The sequence below is a fragment of the Perissodus microlepis genome, chromosome 6, assembly GCF_051167445.1.
Source record: "Perissodus microlepis isolate ML-2025 ecotype Zambia chromosome 6, ASM5116744v1, whole genome shotgun sequence".
NCBI lineage: Eukaryota > Metazoa > Chordata > Actinopteri > Cichliformes > Cichlidae > Perissodus > Perissodus microlepis.
In genome coordinates, this window is record NC_140466.1 from 28,377,366 (window position 1) to 28,393,450 (window position 16,085).

At 39.0% G+C, this 16,085-nt stretch overlaps 2 protein-coding genes across 3 annotated transcripts; one reads left to right on the forward strand and one right to left on the reverse strand.

The window, feature by feature from the left end:
• Positions 1 to 307: 307 nt before the first annotated feature.
• LOC146385850 (cytochrome P450 3A30-like) lies at positions 308 to 7,520 on the reverse strand. 2 transcript variants are annotated; one of them, XM_084931837.1, is made up of 14 exons: positions 7,408 to 7,520; positions 7,190 to 7,283; positions 7,018 to 7,070; positions 6,758 to 6,857; positions 4,541 to 4,654; positions 4,369 to 4,457; positions 4,053 to 4,195; positions 3,837 to 3,961; positions 3,287 to 3,362; positions 3,051 to 3,211; positions 2,875 to 2,942; positions 2,234 to 2,392; positions 1,437 to 1,599; positions 308 to 1,320 (listed from the first exon to the last, which is right to left on the reverse strand). In XM_084931837.1, the coding sequence occupies exons 1-14, from the start codon at positions 7,476 to 7,478 to the stop codon at positions 1,213 to 1,215; spliced, it is 1,524 nt and encodes a 507-aa protein (XP_084787963.1). In that variant the 5' UTR covers positions 7,479 to 7,520; the 3' UTR covers positions 308 to 1,212. The 2 variants fall into 2 exon arrangements, with proteins under 2 accessions (XP_084787963.1, XP_084787964.1); XM_084931838.1 differs by lacking the exon at positions 2,234 to 2,392.
• A 498-nt stretch (positions 7,521 to 8,018) lies between these two features.
• Positions 8,019 to 13,614, forward strand: LOC146385851 (cytochrome P450 3A30-like). Its single transcript, XM_084931836.1, has 13 exons — positions 8,019 to 8,148; positions 8,238 to 8,331; positions 8,822 to 8,874; positions 9,110 to 9,209; positions 9,308 to 9,421; positions 9,603 to 9,691; positions 9,804 to 9,952; positions 10,062 to 10,189; positions 10,276 to 10,342; positions 10,425 to 10,585; positions 12,530 to 12,756; positions 12,879 to 13,041; positions 13,338 to 13,614. Exons 1-13 carry the CDS (start codon positions 8,078 to 8,080, stop codon positions 13,413 to 13,415), a joined length of 1,494 nt encoding a protein of 497 aa, XP_084787962.1. The 5' UTR covers positions 8,019 to 8,077; the 3' UTR covers positions 13,416 to 13,614.
• Positions 13,615 to 16,085: the final 2,471 nt, after the last annotated feature.

Consider the following 16,085-nt stretch of genomic DNA (forward strand, 5'->3'; position numbering starts at 1 on the left):
AAAAGCAGACTAACACCCAGGAAACAGGCAGATGGCTGATTACAGAGCTTCCTTATTGAATTTACGCATAAGCTTCATTTCGTGGATCATGTCTACGTGTAATCACGTTACAGTCATTTTGGCTTTTGGCTCAGATACCTGAGTTTTTGAATTTAAATAGAAAAGGGTGTTCATTCACTGGAAAAGTGTCTTTGTGTCTAAAGTTGTGTCTAAAGCTTTGGGCTGGAAAGCCTGAGCCTCTCAATCAGCTTATGTTTAGTTGACTTAGGAAAATGCACTCAAAGAAAACCACGGAGGATGAGCTGTGTCTGTTGCAAGAATAGTTTATTAATGAACAGCAGGGTTAATAAGAATAAAACAAACGAAAAATGCTCCTCCAGGAAGATAAGCAGCATCCACACCCACTCTCTTCCTCCCACTCTCTCGGCTTTTTTTAGAGCTCTCACAGTGAAGAGATGCTGTCTCCCAAATATGTTTATGGATCACTTTTCCAACAAAAGAGTAATTTAACATGTGTAAAATTAAAGCCTTTAAATTAAGCCTTCATCCATGACCCTTTTATTATAGATCTGTGATTTTGTTTGTTTTGGACAATTGACTCAAAGGCTATTTAATGAGCAGGTGTGGGCAATTCCTTCGTGGTGTCATTATCAATTAAACACATAAAAGGTCTGGAGTTGATTTGAGGTGTGTTGCTTGCATTTGGAAGATTTTGCTGTGAAGAGACAACATGAGGTCAAAGGAGCTCTCCGTGCAAGTGAAACGAGCCATCCTTAAGCTGTGAAGCTGACATATCCTACAATATTGGGAATGGCAAAATCTGCACTTTGGTACATCCTGAGAAACAAAGGAAGCACTGATGAACTCAGCAATACCAAAAGACCTGGACATCAACGGAAGCCAACAGTGGTGCCCTTCAACTGCATCTCAGTTGTTTAATTTAAAATGTATTATGGTAATGTACAGAAACAAAATTATTTTAAAAAGTCGTCTCTTTCCAAATATTTATGTAAATCTTCCACCTTTTTCTGTATGTTAGTGAGGCACTCTGTGTCATTACTTCTTAATGATGTGACATGTCAGTGATTATTTACTGCTTTTTTAAATGCTAACCAACTGACAAGAAATGAGTAGATGATCATTAATAAAATATATTAAATTGGTATTTTCATACCCAGAGTTTTTCTTGCATATTAAATCTCTGAGCGCTTTCTAGTTACATGGATCCACATTTGCTGAGCTGATGGAACGCATCTTCAGCTTTAGTTTGATTGATCGAACCGGAGAGACAAAGCCTGCAACATCCATCTCTAAGGGGATCTGAGGAACGAACAAATTCACTAAATTAGAAACATCAGTTTTTGACAGCAAATGTTGTTTTCTTATTGCACGAAGGAAATTATGTCAAGTTAAGTTTGCAATTTACACACAGTCACCTCTGTTTCTTTGCAGACTGAGAAGCTGAAGTTCTGCAAAACTTCCACCATGGCCAGTTTAACCATCATCAGAGCAAATCGCGTCCCCATGCAGCTCCTTGGCCCAGCCCCAAATGGAAGGTAAGTATACGGGTTGATGTTCTGCTTGTTTTCCTTACTAAATCTGTAAAACAAATTGAAAAAATATGTCAAATACCCACAATTTATATGATTGTTTTCTGCCTGCTATGACTGCTTTTAATTAATTAATAGAATCATATAACAGAAGTGTTTAAATGCTGCCCTAATAACATGTCCTTTAAAATATAATACAAAGATATTTACAAAAGAAAATATGCTTAATGTTGTAATGCCAAGCATATCATGTTTTTGTGTGTGATTTATTTTTCCCTCAGTAACCTGACACAGGCCTACTGTGAGAAAGAAATTGCATAAAAATGCCAGATGTAGCAAAAATGATATTAAACTATGGTACAAATGTGCAAACTGTTATTTATGAATTAATACATTTGTTTAGAAGGTTCAATAAAAACTGAATTGTTTGAAATGTAACTTTCTGTGGATTATTTAGTTGTTTTAAGTTTTACAGGGTTAATCTTGGCAGTGAATGACTGCATGAGTAAACAACCCTCAACATCCCTCAGAATCCCCAGTAGTGAGAAAGGCTGTACTTGGAAATTCCTTGTTGGCATGACTTAAGTAAATGATAAGTAGCTTTGCAGAATTGTTGCTATTTATCTTCAGAACGATAAGATAAATTGCTAACTAAATTGCTAACTTGCTAATTTGCTAACTACCTGTCAGGTTTGAACTCCTCTGGCTCTGGCCACAGCTCCGGGTCACGGTGCAGAGCGTAGACTGGAACCATAACAAGCATGCCTTTTGGGATTGTGATTTCACTGATTTTTATAGTTTCCTTAGCCACTCGTTCCAGACGTGGAATTGAGGGGTACAGCCTGTTGACAAAATGGGAATACTTTTTAAATGTCTGTATTTCACTAAGCATGCAATCACAAGCACTCCTACTGGCATTTGGATTGATGTGGTATGAGTATATGTTTTTTCACTAGGTGGGAATTTTTTTTAATTATTCTTGTATGCTGGTGTTTGTGCAATCCATGTGCAATGTCCCAGCTTGCATGCCCTCTCACAACCTGCAAGTATGTGCTGGACTGTCTTAGATCACACATTTACACAGCCTGTAACTCAGGTCCTATTGGCTGTGGTACACTCCTGTGCTGCTTGGATCACAGCCTCTGTGAGCCTCTATCTTCACTATGGCTCCCCTGACCTGTGGTATACCCAGGTTTTTTCTTCCTTTTTTTTTTTGTCCATTATCACACCTTCATCTAATTCCACCCTTTCACTTCTCTCTCTTTGTCACCATGCGGTCTCATAGTGTATATTTTTTCAGCAAGCACAAGTAAAAGCTCATCACCTCAGACACTCACTGACCACACTGTCCAGGTACTCCATCTGCATCAGAGCTTCGTACTCAACTGGACCCTATAAAGTTGTTACAAATCACAATTTTGGTTAAAGACAGCTCTGATTTAATGTTTTCATCAAATAATATTAAGAAAACAACTCCATAATCAGAAACTTTGATTCTACCTTGTTTGGGAAAGTGGAGTCTATTTCACTTTGAAGGCGTTTCATGATTTCATGATTTCGTGCCAAACTGTACGCTAAAAAAACAAGAACGATGGCACTTGTCTCGTAGCCAGCAAACACAAACATGGTCACTTGGGAAATTATCTCGTGTTCAGTAAGACCTGTTAGGAACAACAGAAGAGGGCATGAGACATCTGATGTGACCACAGGGACTCTACGTGTAGTGATGTTTTTACCCTTATGCTTCTTTTCTTTGTCATTTTCACTGGCTGTCTGACACTTGATCAAATGCTGAAGCATATCATCTGAAGCCTAAAAAACAGGTCATACGAAAACACATCTGATTAAATGACTTTTACATCATATCTGAACAAGCACTTGAAACAATGCCCGCATGTGAAGGTGAACCTCAAACACACACATAAAAATGATTTACCATAAAACTAAAATCAGGGAATATGAGTTTAAGAATTGGCGCCAATAATTCTCTTTAGGAATTTTGAAACCTCTGACATCTTCTGGTGTTCTTTTTATATGTGTGGCATGTGTGGCACACCATGTTGAGATCACACGAGATTTGGTAGGCATATTTGGATATTTCTATTTAACAATCAAGGTCACATGATGTGACTAAAACATGTAAATGGGTCATGAGGTGAGATTGTTTCAGTCATCTGTTAGTGATTTGTCAACTGGATTTCTGCAAGTTTCATTGTAGCTAAGCATTCGATGAGCTGCGAGACAAGACTATATTTATGACGATACTGAGCTTGTGTTTGTCCAAACCTGGGACGAGCTGATGCGTTCGGCTTTGACCTTCTCCACAACTGACTTTAAGAAAGAGGTAGAAGACTTGGGGAACAAGGAGACACCCAGGCACTCCAGGAGAGGAAGAAAAATTGGAAAGCATGCTGAGAAAGAAAAAATGTGTCAAAACGTTTGGTTACCAAATAAATCTGTTAATAATAAGACAAAAAAACAAAAACAAAACAGAGGCAGTACCTTGAAAAATATAAAGAAGAAGGGAAAATTTAAACATCTGGTTTGCGTGGGTGACGAAGGGATTTGAAGGGTTCTTGATTGAGTCAAAATCCACACTGAATATACAGCTTGCCATCACGTCAATGCTGTAGGATCCAAAGAAGCTGGAATGCACACATTGAACTCAGCAGTGGCACATTCAAGGCCTTCAACTGTTTGCTTCACACAGCTGCAAAATCAGCCCACAAGTTCCTTTAGCTAACACATTTATTTTTCATCTTGGGGGAAAATCTGAGGTTTAATGTTTTACAAACTTAGCTTGGATGGTATCACTCACTCTTTCACAATAATGACCTCATCATTGTGCGCCTTGGACTGCAGGCTGTCTGTCAGTTTGTGCGAATGATGCTTCATGATGCTAAACATCTTGAACAGAGGAAAAGAACGCAAGTGAAACAATGGTGAAGACAAATAATACTCTTTTGTAACCTCCATATGTCTCCACCTACTTCTTTTAGATGGCCAGAGGTGAAGGAGGGAGAGAGGATGTTACGAATCCGTCTCCACTGATCATCCTCAGCCAGAGACACTGCGTCATAGAGATCTCCGTTCAGACGAAAGTTCTAGAGAGATAGTGGTTTTATGTTTGCACATGGTTATATGTTTGCACGTGTTTGGCAAACAGCTTTAAATACTTGTGCAATGATAAGGCAAAGGATTCGCAGATGCAAATCAAAACTATGAGTGAACATGTATGGAATTATATAGTAAACAAAAAAAACCTCAAAACATGTTTTATATTTTAGATTCTTCAAAGTAGCCGCCCTTTGCTTTGATTACTGCTTTGCACACTCTTGGCATTCTCTCGATGAGCTTCATGAGGTCGTCACCTGAAATGGTTTTCCAACAGTCTTGTTCCCAGAGATGCTGAGCACCTGTTGGCCCTTTTGCCTTCACTCTGAGGTCCATCTCATCCCAAACCATCTCGACTGGGTTTAGGTCAGGTGACTGTGGAAGCCAGGCCATCGCTCTCCTTCTTGGTCAAACAGCCCTTACACAGCCTGGAGGTGTGTTTGGGGTCATTGTCCTGTTGAAAAATAAATGATGGTCCGATTAAACTCAAACCAGATGGGATGGCGTGTTGTTGCAGGATGCTGTGGTAGTCATGCTGGTTCAGTGTGCCTTCAATTTTGAATGAATCCCCAAGAGTGTTACCAGCAAAGCACCAGTACCATCACAACTCCTCCCCCATGCTTCACGCTGGGAATCATGCATGTAAAGACCGTCTGTTCACATTTTCTGTGTCACACAAAGACACGGCAGGTGGAACCAAAGATTTCAGATTTGGACTCATCAGCACAGATTTCCACTGGTCTAATGTCCTTGTTATTCTTGGCCCAAACAAATCTCTTGCGTTTGTTGCTTTTCCTTAGTCGTGGCTTCTTAGCAGCTATTAGATCGTAAAGACCTGATTCACACAGTCTCCTCTGAACAGTTGATGTGGAGATGCGTCTGCTACTGAAACTCTTTGTGGCATTTATCTGGGCTCTGATCAGAGGTGCTGTTAACTTGCAATTTCTGAGGCTGGTGACTCGGATGATTTTATCTTCAGCAGTAGAGGGGACTCTTGGTCTTCCTTTCGTGGGGAGGTCCTCATGTGAGCCAGTTTCGTCGTAGTTCTTGATGGTTTTTGCGACTGCACTTGGGAACACATTCAAAGTTTTAGCAATGTTCTCGATTGACCTTCAGTTTTTAAAGTAATGATGGACTGTCGTTTCTCTTTCTTTAGCTGATTGGTTCTTGCTATAGGGATGTCAACTGTGTACCAACCTGACACAACTGATGGTCCCAACCCCATTAAGAAGGCAAGAATTTCCACAAATGAACGCTGACAGGGGACACCTGTGAAGTGAAAAACATTTCAGGTGATCACATCATGAAGCTCATTGAAACAAGGCCAAGGATTTGCAGCGCTGTCACAAAGCAAAGGGTGGCAACTTTAAGGAATCTAAAATATAAGACTTTGCTACATAACTCCATATATCTTTCTTCATATATCTGATTTCTTCAGTTTGTATCTACAATGTAGAAAGTAGTAAAAATAAAAATACATTAAATGAGAAGGTGTGTCCAAACTTTTGACTGGTAATGTAAGTTGTTTCATCTTTGAACATGTGCTATGTTAAAAGTGTTATTATATCATTTTAAAAGCTAAAGAGCCATGTCAGAGCAGAAAGTGAGCGTGCTTGATATGTTACTGTTGTATGCTGTATGTACACATGCTAACATTAGCATGTTTCAACCACCTTTGGGTCGAATATCACGCTTTTTTCCAGCGATAAAAGGTATGAAAGAGCAAAGCTTGACTGTATGTCATATTCAAGTGCAGTGGTATTTATCATATTTATGAATAGAGTTTATCTGAAACATGGATGGAAATTATGTGAGCAGAGGATTTTCACACTGTTTTCATTGTTTTCAGCTTTTGTTGTTACTGAGGGAACTCGTGAAAACATTTCTTGAAACGTTTTCTCGTTATTTCTCCAATTTTGTATTTCCAGCAGGATGATTTGATCGTTTTGATCATTTTGATTGTTTTGATCGTTTTATTGGAAAAAACAAAAAACAATCATATCCCAGGGTTACTAGTTACCACAAAGTTTTACTATAACAGACTGTTGGGTGTTTTGTTTCAGTCAGTGTTCATTTCATGTTCGTGTTCTCACCCTGCGGTTGGTAAAGTAGGTGAAGCACTCCTTCACCAGGATGGTTTTCAGCATGTCAGGATCCATCACAGCCAGCATGGGTTTCCTGAACTCATACACACTGAACATTTACACAGAACACATCTGCATTTTGGGAGGTATTCGTCTTGGAAAATATTTTTAATTGCTGAAGGAACTTTGGCTCCAGTTGTGCTGACAAAAACAAAGAAATAAATTAAAAACACGCACATGCTCTTATATGGACAGTTTTACAAACTCACCCCCATATCCTCCCATACTTTTGAGCACATTCGTAGTCATCTAAGTAGTGAACCTGTTAACAGGAAATGCATATTTATCACTAAGATATGTTATACATTATTCAGTGTATCCTTTAGAACTTGGTACAAATCATTCGATCTTTACAAATAGCAATCACAAGGATTTACATACACGGTTGTGCCTGGCTATTGTTCCCCAGTACATGACTGGCTTTGGACCCGGGATCCCCATCTTCTCAAATATACCAAAGGTCCAGTGGCCGTACCTAGACAGAACATCAAAGGGGTTAAAGCATGAAGGTGCACAGGTTCACTCAAACACTGTTTACTGTTAACTTGCTTGTCTTGACCAATTCAGCTGTTGCCAGCTTACTGTAAACATTAACTCACATAACAAATATGCAGATAAATGTGATCAGCAGTATCCATGTTTGTAAAGAGAAGAAAAGAACAAAACCCATGGCTCCCTCTTGCTCGGCTGCATTAAAGTAATCTCTAGCTGATCTCAGAGAGGAGGAGTCCTGTTACATAAACCAGCCTCTTTCCTCTTTCCAGGCTGAACGAAAACAGGAAAAGAACTTTCACCCACAGATCTGAGTACGTGCCTGGACATGTTTTTTTTTCTGTGAGTACAGTATAAGCTTAAAGCTGTTTATATAAAACAATTTGACCAAAAAATGTTCGTAATGACAAATACAATAAGATTAAAGTTCAAACAACAAAACCTTTATGCTAATCACAGCTGTTTTTATTGCATTGTTTTGCTTCTTTTGTTTGTTTTAAACTCATAAAGTACAAAAATGGAGGCCTGAAAACTGCAGGGTCACAAACAGCAGAGATATTACTTGTGAATATGATGCAGTAAATGCTCCTCAGTCTTTCTCTCTGTTAATTATTCACTTGATGCTCTCTGCTGCTATTGGATAAACCCACACACACACTTCCCTTTCTCATGCAACATGTGTGTGCAGCACAATATAAAAGACTCTGGTCAGGACGCTTGTGTTACCACTGAGAGAAGAGAAAAAACAGAAGAAGAGAAGAGAGAAACTTGGCGGACATGGCGTACTTCTTCTTCTTGTCCGCAGAGACGTGGAACCTGCTGGCTGCCCTCATCACGCTGCTGTTTGTGTAAGTTTTAAAGACTACTGGTTGTGTTCAGCTATTTCCACTTTTTGTTCTTCTTTTATTCTCTTACACCTGTTCCATGTTTTTCACAGGTATTCCTGCTGGACATATGGGACATTTAAGAGATTGGGAGTCCCTGGGCCCTCACCTATCCCATTTTTTGGCACCATGTTGAAATATAGAAAGGTGGGCAATAACACTTACACTGTATATACTGTATATACTGTATCCACTGTGGACTGTTTCAAATGTATGATCCCTATATTAATGTCTCAGATCTGCACGTCACTTTGAATGCTGCCTGTGTGCACAGTGTTAGATCAGTGAACCAGATTTCGTTGCTCTCTCAGTTTATCTACATTTTCTTGGTAATAGCTTGACCTGGGTCATATTTGCATAATGATCTAAGTACTATTTTCAATGATTTGTAGAATAATTGAAAGATGACACATATTTTTTTAATTGTGTTATCATCCTTCTCTGGTGTAGTTGAAGTCTTTTTGATAAGCCCCACCTTCTTTAACTTTCACTGTGACCTATGGTCACGAACTGCCCTTGTGTAGCCAACACTACACACTTGATCTTTGTTTGATCTGGTGTTGTTCAGTGTTCTACGTCATAAACAGCTCATGATGTGTTTTAATAATTAGATCTTTTGTATCGCTCTTGTTTCCAGGGATTTTTTAACTTTGATGAAGAAAGTTATAAGAAATATGGGAAAATGTGGGGGTAAGTTGTGTTTTCTACATTGTGTGTTTGTGTGAATCTGAATGCATATAGAATATGTAAATAGGTGAGGTTATTATCTGTGCTCCAGTTTTACAGGTGCCTGTGTGTGTGTGTGTGTGTGTGTGTGTGTGTGTGTGTGTGTGTGTGTGTGTGTGTGTGTGTGTGTGTGTGTGTGAACATGAAAAATGAACATATTAATTATTGTTTTATTAATCCCCCTTCACTGTTTATACAGCATTTTTGATGGCCGTCAGCCCGTGTTGTGTATCACTGATCCCGCCATGGTAAAAACTATCCTGATAAAGGAGTGTTACTCTTTCTTTACCAACCGCAGGGTTAGTAAGGACATTATACGACTCAATCAGTCTCTTTTTTAAAAAAAAAAATCTGACCTTCTGTCCTCATCACCAGCTGCTTTTGAATGTTATTGCAGAATTTCCGTCTGAATGGGCCGCTGTACGATGCTGTGTCCATTGCAGAGGATGATCAGTGGAGGAGGATCCGCAGTGTCCTTTCTCCCTCCTTCACCTCTGGGAGATTGAAAGAGGCACGTCCCTCTCTGCTCTGAAAACAATACAATGCCAAAAAAGACACCTATTAACATGAATGCTCCCTTCTTTAGGATTTTGTTCAATCCGAATGTAGATGTAGAAAAACAGTGTTACCTCTGTGCTGCTGAAATTGCATTCACGGTTGACTTTTTTGTTTTTTGTCTATTTGTGCCTCAGATGTTTGACATCATGAAGCAGCATTCAGCGGTTCTGATCAGCAGCATGAAAAAGAAAGCAGATAAAGATGAACCTCTAGAGCTGAAAGAGTGAGAACTCTCATACTTTTTTCATTTAAATACATCAGAAAAAGCGCAGATTCATCTCTTCTAAGTCTGAAATAATAAAGGTCATGTTTGATGTGTTTGTGTGGTTTTGCAGGTTTTTCGGACCCTACAGTATGGATGTGGTAACCAGCACCGCCTTCAGTGTGGACATCGACTCTCTCAACAACCCCTCAGATCCTTTTGTCACAAACATCAAAAAGATGCTGAAATTTGACTTTTTCAACCCCATCTTCCTCACTGTTGGTAAAGTATTCATTACATTTTTATAACTGCAGCTCATGCATAGATCATCAATGCAGCTGCTGTCCTTCATCTTCCATTAATAAATGTCCTCTTGTTTGTTTAATTTCAGCCTTCTTTCCTTTCATGGGTCCCATATTGGAAAAACTGGAGTTTTCCTTTTTCCCTACATCTGTGACAGACTTCTTTTATGCTGCACTACAGAAGATCAAGACTGATCGAGAGAGCAGCAAGCAAAAGGTACGGCTGTGAGTTTGTGTTTGTACCAATAACCTGTTCTGACATAAAATCACAGCTGTTCTCAGACTGTGTTTGTTGACTTCCAGACTCGAGTGGACTTCCTCCAGCTAATGATTGACTCTCAGCAAAATAATGATTCCAAACAGGATAGAGGTGATACACGGACACACGTCTCCACACATGGAAAAAACAGCTTAAAGCTGTTCTAACGTGTATATCCCTCCTACCTCCTCAGGTCTGACAGATCATGAGATCCTTTCCCAAGCAATGATTTTCCTCTTTGCTGGCTACGAAACGACCAGCAGCTCTCTCACTTTCTTGTCTTACAATTTGGCAACAAACCCTCAGGTGATGAAAAAGCTGCAGGAGGAGGTGGATGCAACCTTCCCTAACAAGGTACGTGAGAAGTGAGAACATCTGGAACCGAACAGCAGTCTTAAAGTGAGAAAAACCTTTCTTTGATGAGATCCCACCTTACTCCAGATTTAGGCTTGACTCATCTCCCTTTTAATACAAACACACATCCTGATTTATACACAAAAATCCATCAATCCATTTCCCTCTATCCAGTTTAAGGTCGTGGGGTGATGGGGGCTAATCCAGCTGTCTCAGGGAGCTGTGATAGCCAAGGAGGGTTGCAAAGTTGTGTTAAAATCATTTCACAAAGACACAATAAACACAAGCTTCCTTTGCAAACAACATAAAAAGTTCACAGAAGAAGAAGTCAGCTTTTAACAATGGTAAATGGTAAATGGCCTGCATTTGTATAGCGCTTTACTTAGTCCCTAAGGACCCCAAAGCGCTTTACACTGCATTCAGTCATTCACCCATTCATACACACATTCACACACTGGTGATGGCAAGCTACCTTGTAGCCACAGCTGCCCTGGTGCACACTGACAGAGGCGAGGCTGCCGGACACCGGTGCCACCTGGCCCTCTGAATGCATAATGATCAAGTTCATAATAAACCTCAAAATTTACCTATAAGAAGTTTTATGTTTTTTTCTTTAATTTCTTTTCAAGGCTGTTTTCATTTAATTTCCTTTGACCTTATTTCGTGTATTTTCTTGGATTAATTACTACATTACAATAGTGTATACAGACTGTCTCTCAACCAGAAATCCAAACAGCTGTTTTTAAATTTTACCACTAGAGGGCAGAAGAACTCCACAATAGGGTTGGGTGTCGTCACTGATTTCTATAATAGATTCAATTTCGGTTCACAAGGTTCCGATTTGATTCGATCCACGATTTGATTCGATTTGAATGGGGGGAAATTTTGCGTCAGACAGTCAGAAATATTATAACTCTGATCATTTATCAGTACTGGCACTTGTGACACTTCATCAGAGGTGTGAGCATCACAGCAGATGCCTTTGTGGCAAAGTAACTGAGGATAAAACACAGAAAAACATGAAGTAGATTTTCCTGGCCTGGCTTTTTTTTTTTATAGCAGATAACCTTAAAAATATCCTGCAGTAGATCATAAACTGAAGAAAACCTTGAATCAACATATGAACATTACCTGATGCTGCGGAAGTGAAGCAGTGCAAAGTTACAGAGGTGTTATTTGAGACACAGGTAAGCGTTTTGCAATGATTGTTGTATAATTTTTAAAAGTTTATATTTCTTCGGAATTAACAGCAGAAATTAGACTTTCTTGTAAGAAGTCATTAAAAAAAACTGCGACTGACAGCGCTGTAAACAACGGTAGACTGGTGGGTAAGCAAGTGAATAATGCAGAAAACAGAGATTTGAGATGGTAAACTGTTCTTGAAGTACACTGAAAGAGAGAGAGCTTTGCAGGAAGTGTGATTTTTATTGTGGTGGAAGCAAAACAGCAAAGGTAAGAGGGAATTAATGACGATATTTATCTAATGCGAAGCTAGTTTTGATCTTCTTTTGCTGCTGGTTCAGTGAATTTTGGTTGGAAAGTGACAAAACCTGCAGCTTCAGACTCTTTTATCCCTGACTGCGTGTCCGTGTACCTGCTGTCTGGTGAGAAAGCCGACATCTCACAGACTCTGATGAGTCGGATCCACGCTTTCTGTTTACGTCTTTGTGTTGAATCCGTTTATCTGCTCCCATTTACTGTTTTAGCTGTTTGGTGGTTGTTGAAATGAAAACATTAACATGAGATTCTGGTGATTCTGGCGAAGTACATGTATATTTAAAATCTATTCAGGACATAATGAATCAGTATCCCGTTATTCAAGCTAAAATTTTGATTTTAATCGGAAAATCGATAATTGAAACCCACCCCTACTCCACAAAAGTCCAGTTTGTGGGTGATATGAAGAAGTGGCTCAGAAAGACATGTTTATGTGCTTGTGTTCAGGCTCCCATCCAGTACCAGGAACTAATGCAGATGGAGTATCTCGACTGTGTCATCAATGAGTCTCTCCGATTGTTCCCCATTGCTTCACGTTTGGAGCGTGTGGCCAAGGCCAGTGTGGAGATAAATGGCTTTGTGATTCCAAAAGGTATGGTTGTCGTGGTCCCCACCTGGCCGATGCACCGGGACCCCGAGATTTGGCCTGAAGCAGAGAAATTCAAACCTGAGAGGTACGGAAAGGATTCACACGTGTCTGATGTGACAAAGCAGAATGAAGCTCTGTGGGATATAACCCCATTTCTGTTGTTAATATACTGTGTGTGTGTGTGTGTGTGCGTGTGTGTGTTCTCAGGTTCAGCAAGGAAAACAAGGAGACAATTGATCCGTACAGCTACATGCCTTTTGGAGCAGGCCCGAGGAACTGCATTGGGATGCGATTTGCTCTGGTTGTGATGAAACTTGCAATAGTGGAGATCCTCCGGAGGTACAGCTTCTCTGTGTGTAAGGAGACCGAGGTGAGAGCCCAGATCATCTTCTCTAACTGTTATTGCCTTTTTTATGCTGTGTGGAGAGCCCTGTCCCAATATTATTCACGGCTAGTTTAATAGTGATATGGACGATGCATCCACTGTGTATATCAGTCCAAATATAAAAAGCCATGAACTGGCACAGCACTTTCATAAAACAATTGGATTTTACGCATTTCTACGTTTTCCATCAGCTTTCCACCTTAAGTTGTTTGGAGATCTGAAATAAGAAGGCAGAGTTTTGTGTGTATTTGTCATTTATTTTACATGTCACTTCCTTGCAGATCCCCTTTGAGCTGGACATCCAGGGTCTGCTACAACCAAAACGACCAATCAAACTGAAGCTGGTGCCACATTCTTAACCTTCCTGCTAAAAACAAAAATGACAATGAAAGATTCTCTTCTTAATTGTGCTCGTTACAAACCTTTTGTGTACAGAAGCAAATGCTAGTTTTTTACCGAAACGGTACAAGCGTGTACCTCTGCATCTTTTTTCTTAACTGTTTGACAGATGAACCATTTTACTGATCTTTAAAATCAATAAAGAATGTCCAGATTCTTCTACTCTGTCCTGTCATTTTTATGTGCTGCAGATAACTCTGAATGTAGTCATTTTGCTGCTCACAGTAGGAAAATAAATGTTAAAGTTCAATTTTATGTAGTTTCCAACAACAGTCAACTCAAGGCATTATATGACCTAAAGTGAATGCCCTACAGTACCAGAGGGAGAGACCACACATTAGTGAAAGGTTTGGTGATGATGTGGAGGACAAATTTCTTTTGACCCAGAAGACACAGCGAGCAGAACAAGGCTCAGGGTGGGGCCTGGTCGGGGGCACAGAGAGACCACAAACAAGAAATAGGAAAAAAAAAAATTAAACTCTGGAGGAAAATGGAGAAAAAAGTTAATGACATGCATGGGGTGGATTTTAACCTGATTTCTAGGTTTAAAGGGAGCCAATGAAGAGAAGTTTAAAATGTCAGGCACATTTCTTAACCACTCAGGCTCTTAGATCATGGGGGTGACCTAAGTGGGATAAAGACACAAGAGTGCTTTCTGCTGTTGTGTAAGAGCATTAATTACCAAATGTTAAAACAAACAAAAAAAAAAAGCTTTAAGAAATGTATATCTGTATGAAGCACTGAAGTAAAATAGCCTCTTTTTTTTTTTTTGCTCTAACAGCGCCCTCAAGTGGACGCTTTTCACCTTAAGTTCATGTGCTCTTGCCCCTTCACTGATCCATTCTCCGGGTTTTAGTCCATCTTGTTCTTTCCATGTTTATAAACAGAGGCTAGAGATAAAAAAAAAATCTGAGGCGGGCAAACCAGCTACAGTGCAAACACTAAATGTTCTTAAGGTTGGATTGGAGGACTACATGACGCTGGAAATAGCTGAAATCTGTGCCATTACATCAAAACTATAGAACCATATCACTTGATTAGACTAAAATAGGATTTAGCCAAAATGTACAATAATATATACTTTGTGTTTTAGAAGCTTTAATTTGAGAATTGCATCGTTTTCATTTATTTATATTAGACAGTACATGCAGTCTTTTGGGCACTAACCGTAACCAGAATCCAGGAAAGACGTGAAAGTGAAAGAGAGGAATGATCAGTTATGAATAAGAGCTAGATTTTAATCTCAAGAGACCATCCTAGAAAGTCTGTGATAAAACTGAACACAACCACCAGTTTCCTTTTGTGACCACATGAACCATGTCCTTCCACAGAGGGCCCTAGGTGTGGCGTTCACTGCCATTTTCGTTTAAAATCATTGCTGAGTTTTGTTTCGGGCTATGCTGTCTAAAATGTTTATTTTAACCGTTTTGCGCAACTGCAGTGCAGTTTGTTTCCATTGCATTTGTTTTTATTTTTATTTTCAACTTGGTTTTAAACACTGTTTAAAAAAAATCTAAGAAACAACACTGCACTGTGTTCAAATATACTACATAAATAAATTATATGCATGATGATAGCAGTTTGTAAGGATTGTTTCATAATGTATTGTTTCAGAAGTCTCTTCTGTAACACAATTATTTAATAAAAGGGTTTATTTTTAAAATGCATAATTATGTCACTTCTTAGCAAGCCTGTTTGGATTTCTGTCTCATGTGGTACCATGCCTCTCTAAAGAGAGACAACACGTTTTTCACCTCTGCTAAATATTTGCTAATTTTCTAATGATTACTTTTCCTAAACTATTAATCCAATTTTGACATAATCAAGCTCTTAACTGTAAAACCATGACTTTGGATTTGACCTTTCCTGAAATGGAAAATCCGTAATGCTGTATAGTAGTTGGTTGCAATGTTTTTAAAGCGCAATACAATATCCTGTAAGTAATGTTTTTCATTCACTTTGACAGTATGAAGTTGAAAGTACTGTGCCTCATTTCACTATAACCTTTCGAGCAGTGCCCTAAATTGGTAAATAATTAACCTATTTGGTTGTGGAGACAGACACATGTCTGTGTATGGATGCCAAGTGGTGAAACTAATATATTTACATGTTTCATTGTTTGGGGCACCAAATGAGATCCGTGTTTCATTTTGGTCAGTGTTTATACAAATAGAGATAAAACAGGCATAAATAATAAACAGGCCTAAAACAAAGGTAAGATTACAAAAACGGTAATGGAAAAAAAACCCACAGCCTAATAAACCAATAAAAAATCATGTTTTTTTTTTTTTAAGTGAAATGAAAACACCCAGTTTTAGACTACAGGGCTAGAAACTAAAGAATGGGGAACAAAGCAAAGAAATCACACAAATTACTTTCAGTTTCAAGTGCAAAGTGTTTTTTCCTTCTTTTTTTTAAACTTTGGGCATTTCGGAGTCGTTAAATACAAGGAAATCGTTATTTAGTGCATTTCACAGAGGGTTGAACCAAAAAGATCAATGCGTAGCACTAAACAGATCTTTTACCACATGTTTGAACCGTCACATGAATGTCGGATTAAATATTTCTCACTGAAACCTTTAGTGAAACGGTGAAAGTGATATTACTTTAAGGTACGCCAACATAGTGTG

Excerpts from the sequence above, each read along its gene's own strand:
- LOC146385850 (XM_084931837.1), bottom strand. The coding sequence starts at position 7,478 with ATGGGTTTTGTTCTTTTCTTCTCTTTACAAACATGGATACTGCTGATC. Across the intron at positions 4,655-6,757 it reads CCTACTTTACCAACCGCAGG|AACTTTCGTCTGAACGGAGA; the intron begins GTGAGAACACGA and ends CTATCTCTCTAG. Across the intron at positions 1,321-1,436 it reads CAGTCTGCAAAGAAACAGAG|ATCCCCTTAGAGATGGATGT; the intron begins GTGACTGTGTGT and ends TTCGTTCCTCAG.
- LOC146385851 (XM_084931836.1), top strand. The coding sequence starts at position 8,078 with ATGGCGTACTTCTTCTTCTTGTCCGCAGAGACGTGGAACCTGCTGGCT. Across the intron at positions 10,343-10,424 it reads TGATTCCAAACAGGATAGAG|GTCTGACAGATCATGAGATC; the intron begins GTGATACACGGA and ends CTACCTCCTCAG. Across the intron at positions 12,757-12,878 it reads GAGAAATTCAAACCTGAGAG|GTTCAGCAAGGAAAACAAGG; the intron begins GTACGGAAAGGA and ends GTGTGTTCTCAG.